Here is a 15,957-nt window from a genome sequence, read left to right as displayed (position 1 = left end):
TATGGTGTTTTTAAAAAGTTTCCATGCAGCTTGCAGGTATTTCACTCTTCAAATTACAGAATAATAGAACTGAAGGGGACCTTGAGAGTCATGGAGTCCAGTCCCATGCACTCAGGGCAGGACAAAGTACCATTTAGATTTAGATCATCCCTAACAGATGTTTATCAACACCCTCTGGCAAGGAGTCCCACAGGTTGAATGTGCATTTCTTGAAGAAATACTTCCTTTTGTTTGTTTAAACTTGCTGCCTATTAATTTCCTTTGATGGCTTCTAGTTCTTGTGTTATATGGAGTAAACAGCACTTCTTTATCTACTTTTTCTACATTAGTCATGACTTGTTAGAACTCATCCTTAATAATGGAGCCATGACTGGCACCTCCAGGAAGAAAGTTGCGGGTTTGATTTGGGTGTTTTTTAATTTCTTTCTGTATGTATATGTACAATGTTAGAATTCAACTGTACCCTCTATATGCTAAATCTTTGTCTCACATGAGTAGCTTCACTGATCTCAGATCCCAACTCAAGACATACCCCTCCTGACTGCCCAGCCACGCAAATTCTCCTGCTGGCACTTCTTAATTTTGGGGGCTAGGCCAATCATTTACACTGACTCTTTTCCAGACACTTTGGTCTGCCTGGAGCTAGCTGCTTTGCTTTTGAGTAAGCTGGGGACTATGCCAAGAAGACTTCAAAGGGAGTCAATGAGCCCAGAGAGCTCTGACTAAAATCACAGCTGGAGCGGGATGTTGATGCTGTAGGCTAGAGAGTTTCAAGTAGGCACCAAATTTCAGGGATAACTCAGTGGTGCTTGCAGCCCTACACATTGGCAGGGGCTCCCAGACACAAGCGCTGGGCAAGCCCCCCAAAAGGGAAGCACTGGTGTGGCATTGGTGACCTCAGCAGCAGCAAAAACCAGTAGCACTGGCCACTCCTCTGCCTGCTCTGGTATCATTCTGAGATAAGTGGGGGCTGCAGAGTTAAACATGAGTGGAGGTGCAAGGCTCATATGCCAGGCTGTACTGCCACTCACTTAATTTTGTCTCCATGACTTCCATCACGGGAGCATGGGGCCAAACGTGTGGGCAGGGCAATGGCCAGCTCTGCTCCTTCTCAATGCTGCCATAGGGCTAACTCCTCCCCCAGAATTCCCCCGCTCTAGGCCCTGTCTGTCCTTGTCCCACTTCCCATAGCCCCTGCACTCTGCTTCCGCAACCTGCTTCCAAGTAGGGGTGGTGCAGTGTACGCCCTCACAGGGGAGCCAACTGGGGCTGGGGCAGCAAGGAAGGTTGTTTGTTTTTGTTCGTTGTTTGGGGCAGGAGCACGCATGAAAAGGTTCAGTTGTGTACTGTGTGAAAAAAATTGGGAGCAGGGTGCCATTGTGTGATAAAGGAGCCACCCTCATCTGCAATTAAAGATGTAGTGATCATCCTTGGAGGGGGGATTCAACCTCACACAGATGGACATGGAGAGCTTTTCCAAAACTCCAAAATCACCAAAGTAACTGGTCTGCACACCTAGTCCCTGGGGAGTTTAACAGCCTCATAGAGAGCACACACAGAGGGACTGACTGGGAGGCTACCAAAGGCCATTCCCACATCCTTGAAAACCAGAAGCACTTGTCCTGAGTCTCATTTCAACCTTCACCAAGTGCGTTCGCCTCTAGTTCTCCAAGCTCTAACAGGACGGAGTAGTCGCCATCCCCGGTGAGAGAGGCTCCAGGCACACGCCTGTGATCCTTACGGATCGCACTTCGTACAGCACTCTGGGGCGCTGCTCGTGCACCGGAGACAGAACCGGGTCCGGGCCTGGTGTACGCTCCGGAGCCGGCGGTCGCCCAAAGCCCAGGCAGGGCACGTGCGCACAGGCAGCTGAGCGGGGGCCGGGGGCTCCCGGATCTGCCGCGGTGACCTCATGCTGCTCTGCACGTCGCCCAGCGAGCCCCGGCGGGAGCCCCCTGCAGCCCCCTCTGCTCAGGCCTTTGTTGCGGACTCACCCCGAACAGCCCGATCCGGGGACTCCGTCGGCTGCGGAAAGGGGCTCGGGCTGCCCCACGCGCCCGGGCGCGCAGTGCCGGAGTGGGAGGAGCAGGGCCGAGCGGCGCGGGCCGGAGAGCCGCGGGAAGGGGGCAGAGCCGAGCCCTGCGGCGGGCCGGGGACACAGAGGCGCCCCGGCAGGGGGCAGGAGCCGATCGGGAAGCAGCCAGTGGAAATGTCCCAGGCCGCGAGGCGGCTCGCCGGGCTGGGGCGGGAGCGCGCAGCCCCACGCAGCGAGCCCCGCCGCGGCCAGGAGGTAAGTCGCTGCCTGGACGCGTCCTGCCCGCGCAAACGAGCCCGCCGGCCGGGCCGGGCCGGGCGGCGGGAGCCGGCACTTCAAAGGCCTGCCCGGCGCCCGGGCTCGGGAGCCGCCGCTGGCCCCGCAGCGCCCGGCCCGGCCCGGCCCGGCGGGTGGGAGCCGGTGGAGCAAAGGCCGCATCTCCTGGCAGGGAAGCAGCGAATCCCCCCCGTCTCCCCCGCCTGGGTCCCAAGGGGCGGAGGGGAGGGCAGGGCAGGGCAGGGCGGGGGCTGGCCGGCGGCTGCCCCACGCGGCGCCGGGGCCCTCGGCGGGCTCTCCGTGCCCCTCTGTCATGCGTGTGGCTTGGGACGGGAAGGCGAGTCCGTGCGCCAAGAAAAGCCGAGCGCCCCCGAGCCCCGCCGCAGAGCCCGGGCGCCAGCCGCCGGCCCCAGCTAATTACGCCTGGGCGCTGCCCTCTGGGCTTATTGGAGCGGGACTGAGCGGATCCACCACATCCTGCGCTGCCCGGGGACCAGCTGGAGCAGGCCCGGGTCAGCGACCCCGACCCCGACCCCAGCCCCCGCCAGCGCGGAGGGACAGAGCCCGCAAAGCACTGGCCGCCCCCTGGGACTAGCTCCTCCGGGACCCGGAGCCCCCCGCAGTGTGCCGACGAGCGGAGCAGGGGGCAGCGCCCCACCGTGCACCCGACTACTCTGCTCCTTCCCCCGCAGGCGGCTGCGGGTCGCCATGGGCAGAGGGACCGTGCAAGTGCTGCTGCTCCTGGGCCTGCTGCACTGGGGTCCTGGAGGCGAGGGCAGGAAGAACTGGAGACGGCGAGGGCAGCAGCCTGTGGCTGCGGCGGCAACCCGAGAGCGGAGCGAGGCGACCGGGCAGCCGGTGGAGAGCTTCCCCCTGGACTTCACCGCCGTGGAAGGCAACATGGACAGTTTCATGGCTCAGATCAAGAGCCTGGCGCAGTCACTCTACCCCTGCTCGGCTCAAAACCTGCACCACGAGTTGCGCCTCCACCTCCTGCACAATAGCTCGGTCACCTGCAACGATGGCAGCCCCGCCGGGTGAGTGAGGCGCTGGGGTCCTTCCCTTGACGCAACCAGCTTGAGCCTCCCCTGCCCCTATTGGCCCTCGGGTGAGCCTGTTCCCGACCAGCCCCAGTGCAGCCCGAGCTCCTGGCCCCTCCATTCTACAGCACTAGATGGACCCTTTCACCTCTTCCCAGGGCTCCACGAGTCTGGTCAGTAGCCCTCCGAGGGCTCTGTGGCTGAAGAACTGTCCCCAGAGTTCTTCACGAGTGACCCACCCCATATGTCTCTCTGCTTCTTTAATTGCCATCCCTTTCCCTTCCTCCATCTCTTCCATGCTGGTCTCCCATCCTTCATTCTCATCCCTGGCATTCCAGCAGGCTCTGGGCTTTGCTTTCCAACCCTGAAGACTGTTGGGTGGCCAAGAGACGGTCAGCATCCTTCATTTGAACTTAATCAGTCAGTAGTTTTCCAAAATCTATTAGAATTCGAAGCCTTTAGGGACATATCCAAAGGCAGTCAAATTGGTTCATAGGCACGGGTGAACAAAATGATAGGGGAACAGAGTCCTAAGAGAGAAGTCTGACTGAGGTTATTTTACTAGTTCTTTGCTCCTACTGCATCATCACTCACCCTCATCCTCGCCCTTCTTTTATTTTTAGCCTCACTAGCATGATGTGTAGCTAATTTAGGGAGCCAGTATAAGTGGTTCTGTCCCACGAAAGCTCACCTAATAAATTACTTTGTTAGTCTTTAAAGTGCTACTTTACTGCTTTTTTGTTTTGATACTATTTTTCCCTGTTCTTCATCTCTGTGTGTAAGGCGGGGGGATAATAATTCTTACCCACCTGATAAAGTAACTTCAGATCCTCTAATGGGAGAAACCAGAGAAATTCCAATTATTATTATATATTATCATCATTATAATTGCTGGCCCTCTCCTATTCATACTTTATGTGAATTTAAAGGAAGTATTAGGACATTTTCAGGACAATTTCAGTAGCCATCAAACTCTGCTTCCACCTTGTGGCCATTACTAAAAACACAGCAAGCAACAGGTGGAATAACTCTTTCCTGCCTGGAAATTCTTAGGAATTCTAGGAATTTGTTTAATGCATTTATTTTGGAGAGAGATAAAAGCCAAATTCCCTGGCTCAGGATCTCCGGGAAGGCCCTTTGATCAGACTGACAGCCTTCCTGTTTCTTTCGCTTGTTCTTTAACCAAATATTTTATGTAACCCTCTTGATATTATAATGAGTTGGTGTATCAAAGAGCTTGTGGTTAAGCTAGTCAGTCTGCCTAATGAATTTAATGCTACTTTCTGCTTTTCCTTTAGCTACTACCTCAAAGAATCAAAAGGCAGTAGAAGGTGGCTGCTATTCCTGGAAGGTGAGCTTGGGTTACTGTTTGTTTAAGCTCAAGCTTTTTAGCCTCTTTTGTAAATGAAGAGGTGTGGGTAAGGGGAGAGCTATCCATTTACTCTCTTCAAAAGCCATGCAGAATGTGTGGGTGCTGGCTGCCTTCTGCATAACCATTGACTCCATCTTTCCATCTACTCATTTTTTCATATGCCGCTGCTGTCTGAAAAATTAGTAGATTTCTTGGCATCCTAACTACACACATGATCCTAATTAAAGTTGCTTCAATCAGCTATTTCTTTCTGCCATTTTGTTTACCCACTGCTAGCACCATTCATCTCAGCTTGGGAATCTCATATTTTATTGTACACCACAGGTCTCTGCTACTTTGCCAGTCCTTCTGTGAACAAAATGACAGTATGGAACTGATGGGTGTTTTTTTTTTTCTCATGCTTCAGGGGGATGGTATTGCTTTAACAAAGAAAATTGTGACACCCGCTATGATACAATGAGGAGGTTGATGAGTTCCAAGGAGTGGCCCATTACCAAAATTGGTAAGTCTTTCTGCGCAAGAGATGGAAAAATCATTATGCATCACATCTAACTACCTTCTACACGTAATAACAAAAGAAAAAAGAGGGTCAGGGGATTTACAGATTTCATAGTGTAGTGTAGCCGAGTTCCTCACAAATGCACTGGCACTTCCAGGTAGTTGTTCCCATTCATATATGTAGTGGTCACATCAGTGCGTTTGCTTGTACATGCATGTGCACTTCCATTAACATGAAACATGAAAACACATACATGTGCAAGTACAAGTGCAGAGATGTCATCCTTCCCTGAACCCCCTCTAGTTCTGCACTCCTTACTGCTACAGGTGGAACGTCTCCTGTCTGGCACCCTCGGGACCTGACCAGTCCCAGACAAGAAAATTTGCCAGACCACAGGAGGTCAATATTTTGTCTAGCACATTACCAACACTCTCACTGCTTACTGGGCTCTTAGCAGACATTTAAGGGTAAATTACAGTTACAAAACAGTACAGAACACCAAGAGCCAGGACTGGTGGCTGTAAACAAACTTTGTGGGTCCACAGGAGACTTGGCCACACCCCTGCTAAGTGGTCATCCGGCTACCTGAAATCATGCCGGATTACAGATATTACTTGACAAGAGAGTTCCGGATTAGAGAGGTTCAATCTGTACACACAACCCAGATGAAGAAATATCACTGAATTATGTATTGCCCTTCAGGACCACATGGGAGATGGGCCTTTCAAAATGTAGTCCAAGATCTACACGGGGTGGGTGGAATAGATGGTACACCTCATCCTTTCCTCCCTCCACCAGTCTGGGGAAGGGTATCTCCCTTCCGTCTTCCTCTGAGGTCCCAGCCAGAGGGACCTGTTGCAGAGGGACCACATGGTAAGAAGATTCTTAATGTGCCAAGGAGCTACTGTCAGTGGAGATGTTGCATCTTGCAACATCATCTTGCATCTGACGAAGCGCATCTGTGCCCACGAACGCACCTGCTCCAAAATGTCTGTGAGTCTATGAGGTGCCACAGGACGTCTGGTTGTTCTCGAAGCTACAGACTAACACGGCTCCCTCTCTGATACTTGTCAGTGGAGAAGGACAGTGCCACCATCTGCACAGCTCTGGCTTCCTGCAGATCCCAAGGGATCACATCAAGCTGAGGAAAAACGCTGTCATGACTCCTCACCCCAAGTGGAATGAAGTGAGAGAAATCTCTGCAAGATGTTCACGCAGATTTCTTCTCTCTGGGACCCTTCCCCTGTTGTTGAAAGATCTGAGCCTTAGTCAGCTATTCTGTCCAGTAACAGAATCTGTTTTGAAAAGTCATGTTTAATGGTACATGTTCTTATTTAGTCAATCTAGGCTCCACTTTTCTCTGTGCCCATGCTCCTTTCAGGGCAATAGAGGGACCAATATATCACTATTTCCTTGATTCTGCTGCATCATTAGAGCACCTGATGTGCTGCTTTACCCTGTGCCAGTGGTCAAAGAGAAATATAGATTACCACCTTCCTTCCCCTATTTCCTTTTTTCGCTGCTGAGCTTCATAACGCCCTCCTCCTGGGCCAAATTTCGTGCTGCACATTTCTGAAGTCACAGCACAGAAGGTGGGGAGCAAAGGTGGCTATAAACATCATATTTTTACTTCCCTAATTCTGAGCTTCTATAAGGTAGCCTGTCTTAACCTCCAGCATAAGTGGGTTTGTCCTAGGGGGCGTTTCCATTTATGGCAGTTCTGCATAGCTGACATAGCTGCAGATGGAAATAACTGGAGTACTTTGCACGTTGGCTGCTCCCTATCCAGCCCGCAGGGCATCAACTAGTTCTCTCCCTGGCATGACTCTGCTTTGGGAGAGGTTCAGGAGAATGATGAAAGGCTGTCCACATCAGCTCTATGCTGCTCTTGCCTTGGAGGGAATCCCATCAGGGCCACTGAGGTCCCATTACATCACTGGAATGATATTAATGAATCATAGTGGGGGCCAAAATCTGTCTCTCCGACTTCTTTGACCAGCCTCACTGGAACCTTTGGACTCCAGTGTTTCATCTCTTGTTCTTAAAGGGGTAGTCATCAAAACAGGGTCTGATATAATTTTTGTATAATATTTCCAGGAGAAATTGATTTACTGTAGTTTGGGCCTTCACACGGGAACACACCCTCTCCCTTAGGTGATTCATTTGGATTGTTTTATCTGTCTCAGACAGGAGTTGGCCTTATAGATTGGAAAACAAAACTGCAGCAGATGGAAACCAGAATAAGCTTCTGGGCCTCACCAGCCTTCCCATGTGGCCTTGTGGTGGTCACACCTTCCTTCCCATTCATTACTGCAGAGTGTTCCTTTATCTTGCACAGTGGAACCTCAGAATTATGAAAACCAAAGAAATGGAGGATGTTTGTAACTCTGAACAAAATGTCGTAGTTTTTTCAGAAGTTTGTAACTAAACATTGACTTAATACAGATTTGAAACTTTACTATGCAAAAAAAAGTTCCTTTCCCCTTATTTTTAATAGTTTAACACTGTATTGTATTGTATTTGCTTTTATTTTTTGTCTCTGCTACTGCCAGACTGCATATTTCCAGTTCCAAATGAGCTGTGTGGTTGACTGGTTAGTTTGTCACTCTGGTGTTCACAGCTCTAAGCTTCTACTGTACTGCAATTGCCTTTGAGAAGATGAAAGCTTAGGGAAGCATTTAATGAATTTTTATTTTCTTTTAATACTTCTTAGAAGGTGGAATAATGTCATGGATCCTCACATGTCTGTGAACCACAGAGTTACTGGGTCAGCACAGGACTGTAGGGCCTCTACCATCCCTTGCACTGTTTATGTCAAGGGCTGATTGAACATGTAGGTCTTTCTTTCGTTCACACGAATCCCATAATTGCTAGTACTAGAATTCACATCTCAGAATTTAGGAGTTTCTGGGAGAATGAATTTTTATGTAAGAGTCGCAGCACCCCTTCATCGTGAGAGGTAATATGACTTCTTAAAGTTCTGGGGTTCACCTATGATGTAAATCGAAGGATGAAAATCACATCCACACTGGTGCAGGCACAGACACATTTCTCCTTTCTTCCCACTTCACCAATGGCTTTCCAAGTATATGTTCCCTTCTGTATGGCCAGAGCCCCCACACCAGTTTCATTCATACTGCTTTAAAATCTGAAAACGTTATTTATGTATTTCTTATTTCTTTTCATCCACCTGCAGGAACTGGGATCCTGTCATCACAGCCAGAAGAAAATCCTCACTGGTGGAATGCAAACATGGTGTAAGGAGGGGCACAAATTTATATTCCAAAAATGATGTATAAAGAGGTGCCATGAGAGGAAGGGAAAGGGATAATACCCCAGACAGAGTAAAAAGGGGAAGTGGACCACACAAGCATGGTTTAGTGCTCCCCAGGACAGCAAGGTCAGGGAATGCTACAAAGGCAGACAGCATAATGAATCCATGGTAAAAGGATTGTTCACACTGTCTACCATTTCACTTTTCCCACTACGGGTTTAGCTAAGGTCCAGAATAATCTGTGTCCAATTCACCTGAAGGCATGGGTCGGTCTAACGACGAATGTCAAGAGAAACTGTGGAGATTCCAGAGGAAATCCCCAAAGGAATAAAATTGGGAAATGCCCTGTTAGGCTCTGTGGTTGTGATGTGCCCAACAGTTCTCAGTGAGCATTGGATCGTTACTTCTGTTCAGGGGGAGACACAGGATGGGGAGGATGGCTTGCATGTGCTTATGCAAAGGCTCTCTGGATTGTCGTGCTGCACAAAGGGAAGAAAAGCAGAGATGGGTGATCGTTTCTCTATCATAGTAGCTGGAGACAAAAAGCTAAGTGATGGGAAGATAATTCCATTTCCACAGAGACAGTTAATAACAATTACATAGGGTAGGTCAGTTTGCCCCATTTTACAGAGATCAGTTGAAGCACAAAGGAAATGATTTACCTAACACCACCCAAGTCAGTGGAAAAGCCAGGATTAGAATTTAGATTTGTGCTCTGTCCACTAGAGCACAATGCCTCTTAATTAGATCAATAAAAAGATTTCAGTGAAAAGGCTAACATCCAGAAGGAAAAAATTGCAACTGTAACTGACTGCCACTTGAGTTAATTCCTCCTCTGAGTATTCAAGGGGATGATATAAGCATCTCATTGAACAAAAAACTGCTCCCTTCAAATCTCTGCAGGATTTTCTTCCAGTTCCTTGACCCCAGCCTCAGCACTCTGCATGTCAAGGGAACATCAATGCTCATAAAATTCTCATCTGTTGCAGTTTCATCCCCTATTGCTCCAGTGATGTTTGGAGTGGTGCCTCATCCAAATCTGAAAAAAGTAAGTGCTATTGATGTGCTGGCTGCCAGACAATCATCACACATTAGAGGACGTGGCTTGATTTCTCTGAAATTATATGTAGGACAGAATTGCTTTTTCCTGCTGAGAAGTGAGGAGGAATAACAAGTCACCTCCAGATAAAATATCCCTTTCCCCTCATCACATCTTGCAGGGACATGGTTCAAAGCCCCAGCATGCAGCAATTTCCCATATACATACTTAATGCTTGCAGGATGCATGTGGAGTTCTTGAAACAGCTTTTCTTTTTAGATTAGCCTGCCCCACCCTGCATACACTACAAATTAAATGGAATGGCTGGGGCACCATGATTTGTAATGTGTCTTCTCCTATGGATGACCTGAGTTATAAGTGTAATGAATTCTGTCTCATTCTTGTCCCAGATACATGTGAACCCCACCCCTTGTTGGACAGGAGATGTTTGCAGTTTGGCCTGCAAGACAGAAACCTGTGCATAATAATATTGTGTTGCTTACTGATGATGCTTGTTTTGAATCAAAACAATATTACTGTGACAACAGCGCAACATTGTGATGTTTCTTTGACACACAAATATGGGCATTTTCTTATAAAAATAAAATTAAAGATCCTTAAAATGCTGTATATGAATCATGCCTCCTCAGGATATCCTGAGTCCTAAAAGATAACCAGGATTAGTACTTGGATGTGAGAATCACTACAGAAGACCCAAGGAGGTTTATTCTCGCATTTACACAGATGAATCTCTATTAACTTCAGCAAAGTTATTCCTCATGTGGCCCGGTGTGAGGACCATCAAACCAAAGGTGCTGCATGAAGTAATACCAGTGATTCAGAGGGACACTTGCTTTCCTCTGAATCAGTGCTTGAACCAATGCCCTACTTTCAAGCATTGTGCGGCTGGCTATGTCATCTTTCCACTGACATGTGAAACTGAAATTCTGATATGCTTATGGGTGCCCAGGACAGTTTTTGCAAGAACCACAGTGTTAGCTCTGGTGTCCTGGCAAGATTCAAAGTCAGACAATGAAATAGTCTCCCTTTCTAAATTCCACTTGTAGTTTCAATGGGATGTAATGTACTTGTTCATTTCCTATCCCATTGTTCAGTGTAGCTTTGTAACAGTTAAGCAATTACTGTATCTCACTCTCGAGGCAGGTGAACTGCAGTGGCAGTGAGGATGCAATTATTTTTCTGTCTAGTTTCTTACCTCCTTTGAATCCTATCAGCTTGATTTCATGACTGGAACTACCAAGGATCAAGCCAGGGAAACCCTGTGGTAGGGAAGATCCTTAGCATCTGCCTGGCTCGCTCTTACTTTCATATGGACTAACATTTTCTAAGTTTACAATTTGTAAACATAACTGTATAGAGGCTTCACCTGATAAATTTTCTTCACCGCAAACACCTGCTCAGCTTTCAGGATCCTGACAACTCTGGAGTGTATATGTGTGAGGGAAGCCTACACCTAACAGTCTTATTGATGAAACAAAAAAAAAAAAAGCAGTTTTGTAGCACATTAAAGACCAACAAAATAATTTATTAGGTGATGAGCTTGCATAGGACAGACCCACTTCTTCAGATCTGGAAATTCTGTTAAATGTAAACTGGTACGATGAGAATTTAATAGAAAGAAAAAATGAATTAAAAACTGACGAGTCAGCTAGATGGGACGGGGGCAAAGCGGGGGAAGAAAATTACTTGCTTCAAGTGTCTATTAAGTGAGTGGCCTGAGGTCACTACGAATATCAAAGATGGGGACACAGACCTTGTAATGCGTAAGGTAATTACTGTCTTTACTGAGACCAAGCCGTAAAGTGTTGAACTTGAGAATAAATTTCAATTCAGATGTCTCCCTTTTGATGGTGCTGTTAATGGTGCACTCTCTTTTCCAGATGAATATGCCTTCATGGGAGCCCTCATAATACAAGAAGTAGTAAAGGAGTTGGTGGGAAGAGGCCTTAGTAATGCAAAGGTACTGCTGCTGGCAGGAAGTAGGTGAGTGTCCGCATAAGATTGTCCTTCACTGGAGAGAGAGAGAATATGAAAGAGCAACTGCAGTGGAGCACTGTGTTACGGGAGCCCTTGGATAATCGGTTCCTTCATACTGCCTGCGGGTGGTGTTATGAGATGTGAGGCAGAAGCATAGACAGGGGAAAGCTTGGGCAGATACTCAGTCTCTTCCTGTAAGATCTGCACTAGAGAAGGATGTAGAAATACTGGTTATATGAAAATCTCAGCTCTTGGTTTAAAGCAATTTATTTATGGGGAAAGAAAATTAGACAATAATAGAAACATGGAAAACTTTTCTCTAAGTTTCAGGCCAAAGCTCTGCAAATAACAGGAAAGAGCTGTGCCAGAAAGAGGAAAATGAAATGGGTGGCCTTTGGTTATTGAACTAATTATTGCTGCTTTAATTTCCCAATATTTATGAAATGAGGCAATAAGTTGTCAATGCATCAAAACTATGAAAGCAGTATGTATCATAGCTGCAACTGTGTCAGGTCTGTAACTGAATTACTGGTCTTGTCATTGCAGTGCTGGGGGAACTGGGGTGCTTCTGAATGTGGACCGAGTAGCAGAGCAGCTGGAGGAGATGGGCTATCAAGGGATTCAGGTCCGAGGGCTGGCAGATTCTGGCTGGTTCTTGGATAACAAACAGTACCGGAGAACTGACTGTATTGATACCATAACCTGTGCCCCAACAGAAGCTATTAGGAGAGGAATCAGGTACAATAAAAATATTCTAAACTACCCTTCCCCAAGAGCTAAGGATAAGGAGAAATCCTGAGGCAGGGCTCTGACATTCTTTTTGTCTTTTTTGTATCCGTTTTGTATTTATGCAAAGTATCTTTTGCATACCTCTCCCTTTGTTAATGAGCTTCTACTTCTAAAGAACACCATCATTCAGAGGCATGTTAATGAGACTGTGTGACACTGCAGATACTGTACTAACAATACATTGATGTGACCTGTCAGACACAAGAAAGAATGGTGCTATTAATAAATTGAAATTGCCATCTCTCTACCGCTTAATAAAAAGGAATATCTAGTTGTTTTAGGGAAGGTGCCATGCCCTAGGACTTTTCCCATCGGGAGATGGGAACAGGAGATACTCCCAACAGAATGAGACTGAGTGGCATTATGGCACTACCTCCACCCTTTCCATATCTTTCAGATATTGGAATGGCATTGTTCCTGAACGCTGTAAACTGCAGTTTAAAGAGGGAGAAGAATGGAATTGCTTTTTTGGATATAAAATTTATCCCACTCTTCGATGTAAGTGCAAAACGAAAGGCCTACCTAGGCCGTCCCTTCATTACTGATGCTAACCTGATGAAGACTCTTCAATTGTTTTTCCCTTTAGGTCCAGTCTTTGTGGTACAGTGGCTCTTTGATGAGGCACAACTGACTGTAGATAATGTGCACCTAACTGGACAGCCTGTCCAGGAGGGACAGTGGCTCTACATTCAGAATCTGGGCCGGGAGCTAAGAAACACTTTGAAGGATGTGACGTGAGTATTGCAATAGGAAAAGCTGCAGTGCTTTTTGTTCCTAAGAAAAGTCCTGCATAAGCTGGCCTGTGGGAGGTTCACAGTGGCTCTCCGGATACCAGTGTGATTTATTTTGTATCGGTACAACAAATTTGCATCAGGAAACATTATTTTGACATACCTAAAAAATGAGGCAGGAACAGAGTTCCATAGGGGTATTTTTAAGAGGCACTGATCATAGAATACCCTGACAGCAAATGAAAGGATGATATGAAATTTTCTGCATGTCTTAGCAGCTTCATGCTAGGTCAGCTATTCATGGCAACCACTGTAGCACTCATAAGCTCCTATAAATGCACCCAACCAATATGTTATTGAAATGTTCAACTTTCTAAAAATGCTACCCTATTCTAGTCTATTCAGATTCTTATATCATGCTTAGCACTGTGGTATCCAAGCATCATCCAGGGGACAGCAGAACTTCTAGCCAGTTCCATGACTGGGGGAAAAATTATCTGTGAGACGAGTCATCTTTTTGCCTTCTCACCATATGCGATCTGTGTTTCTTTCCTTTCAGTGCTAGCTTCGCTCCAGCCTGTTTGTCTCATGAGATCATTACACGCAAGTAAGTGTCTCTCTTCACAGTCTATGAAATGTCATGGGTTAGCAAGGAAGGGAATATGGTACTACTGATACAAATTGTACTGTTTGATTTTGCAGTCACTGGACAGACATCCAGGTGAAAGGAACCTCATTACCCCGTGCCCTACACTGCTGGGACCGCAGCCTGCATGAAACCAACAAAAACGGGAAAACCCCTTTGAAGGGTTGCCCAGTCCATCTGATAGACAGCTGTCCCTGGCCCCACTGTAACCCCTCATGTCCTACCATCCGGGACCAGTTTACAGGGCAGGAGATGAATGTGATCCAGTTCCTCATGCACATGGGTTTTGATGTTCAGAAGATGGCACAACAACAGGGCCTGGAGCCCAGTAAACTTTTGGGGATGTTGAGCAGTGGTAGCTAGAAAGGGTTCTCCAAGAAGGGGCACAATGATCAGACAAGGATGGGGGAGCCTCTAAGCTTCTCCCAACTCTGACTTAACTCCATTCTCACGCAGAGGTGCACGCTCACACTTACGCGCACTCCTGCACATGCACAAATGTGCACACTTAGCACGTGTCAAGAAAATGAACAGATTCTTGCTTACACCATTTGACTGAAACTCATTACCTCTAAACTTCAGGGCCCAGTCTTGACCATTCAGAATCTCTTCCTGTGTTACACAAGGTGGCCTGAAGCAGGGAGCCGCATAAACACCAGAATTGAGAACCCTTTCCAAGAGCTAAAAGGACTCTTACCCTTGCTGAGAATGTTTCGCATCACAGACTTACAACATATGATGAATAAAGCACTGGATTTTTTGTCCAATTGGAAGTGAAGAATTACATGACTTCCTGGAGGTCAGCATCCCATGATGTATCATAAAAGGACATGTGCTAGAAATGGACACTCATATTCAATTTACTTTTGTATTATTTTATAAAATGACTTTTTATTATTTTTTAAAAAAGTAAGCAAGAAATATAAAATTAATGATATTGTTTTGTAACATATATTTTTTAAATAATGAAAAAAACCTGCTCTATGGCAATGTGAGCATATTTATTTTAATATGTAAATGCTATTTATAAGAGCGACTTGGAGAAAAGCTCACGTGGCTTTGTAAAGTTGTAAATACTGCTCCTGGGAATGGGGTTTTCTTCTGATCACATGTATGTGAGAGAGGGCAGTATCGGCATTATTATAATATTATTAGAGTCCAACGTTTCCCTTGTAGTATGTTTATTTCTTGAATGGATAAGATGTAATGCATAGTCTTCGTACAGAGCTGTGGACTCAGAATCCACCATCCCATTATTAATATTTCACAATTCCAAACCATGTGCAGAATTGAAACTCAAGTAGTTTCAACTATCAAGTGTTTAAAAATCTGCACTCTCTTAGATAACTTCTGAGGCCAGAAGGGCATACTCTGATCATCTAGTCTGACTTTCTATAGGACATGGGCCACAGAACTTCTACAAAATCATTCCTAGAGCAGAGCTTTTAGAAAAAAAAATTCCATTCTGATTTAAATATTGTCACTGAAGGAGAATCCACCTTGACACTGGGTAAGTTGTTCCAAGAGTTAACTACTCTCACTGATAAAATTTTACTTCATTTTACTCTGTATTTGTCTAGCTTCAACTTCCAGTCGCTGGATCATATTGTACCTTTCTCTGGTGTACTGATGAGCCCCTTATTAAATACTTCTATTTATTGACTAATCAAGTCATTCCTTAACTGTTTGTCTGTCTATCGCTATAAGCCCTGTTTTCTAATCCTTTAAACATTCTTTGGCTCTCCTCTGAACTCCCTCCAGTTTACTCACATCCTCCTTTAACAGTAGACACCAGAAATGGACACAGTATTCCAGCAGTGGTCACACTGGTGCCAAATACAGAGGTAAAATACAGTAGTCCCTCGAGTTATGTGAGGGCTGCTGTCGCATGTGCTCTCGCGTTATTTGAATTTCACGTAAGTCGGGTGGGTTTTTTATTTTTTTTTTCCCCAGTGCAACCCAAGTTCTGCAGCTGGGGAAGCAGCAGGAGTACCTGGAGCTCCTTATGCAAGGCAAGTGTGGGGTTGTGGGGACAGTTGGGGAGGGTTAAGCCTGGTGGTGGGTTGGGGCAGGAGGGTTAAGCCTGGGGTATGTTAGGGCTGCTGGGGTTGGTGCTGAGCCAGAGCCATGCGGAGGGGTGGGGGGCAGTTGAACCGGGGCAGGGTGTTGAGCTAGAGCCTTGCACAGGGGTAGTGAGACAGAACCATGCTCGGGTGGTGAGTGGGGCTGGCAGGGGAGTTGAACCAAGGTGGGGGCAG

At 46.7% G+C, this 15,957-nt stretch overlaps 1 protein-coding gene across 1 annotated transcript; it reads left to right on the top strand.

Annotated features, from left to right (window-relative positions):
* The first annotated feature begins 2,879 nt into the window (after positions 1-2,879).
* On the top strand, positions 2,880-15,359 carry NOTUM (notum, palmitoleoyl-protein carboxylesterase). The gene is made up of 11 exons (XM_075014449.1): positions 2,880-3,348; positions 4,650-4,702; positions 5,130-5,225; positions 8,419-8,479; positions 9,486-9,544; positions 11,437-11,539; positions 12,080-12,271; positions 12,720-12,820; positions 12,909-13,056; positions 13,613-13,660; positions 13,756-15,359. Exons 1-11 carry the CDS (start codon positions 3,020-3,022, stop codon positions 14,060-14,062), a joined length of 1,497 nt encoding a protein of 498 aa, XP_074870550.1. The 5' UTR covers positions 2,880-3,019; the 3' UTR covers positions 14,063-15,359.
* The last annotated feature ends 598 nt before the right edge of the window (positions 15,360-15,957 follow it).

The sequence above is a fragment of the Carettochelys insculpta genome, chromosome 20 (genome assembly GCF_033958435.1).
Source record: "Carettochelys insculpta isolate YL-2023 chromosome 20, ASM3395843v1, whole genome shotgun sequence".
In the NCBI taxonomy this organism is placed as follows: domain Eukaryota; kingdom Metazoa; phylum Chordata; order Testudines; family Carettochelyidae; genus Carettochelys; species Carettochelys insculpta.
The sequence above is the reverse complement of the archived record's forward strand: the minus strand, read 5'-3'. Positions and strand labels throughout refer to the sequence as shown.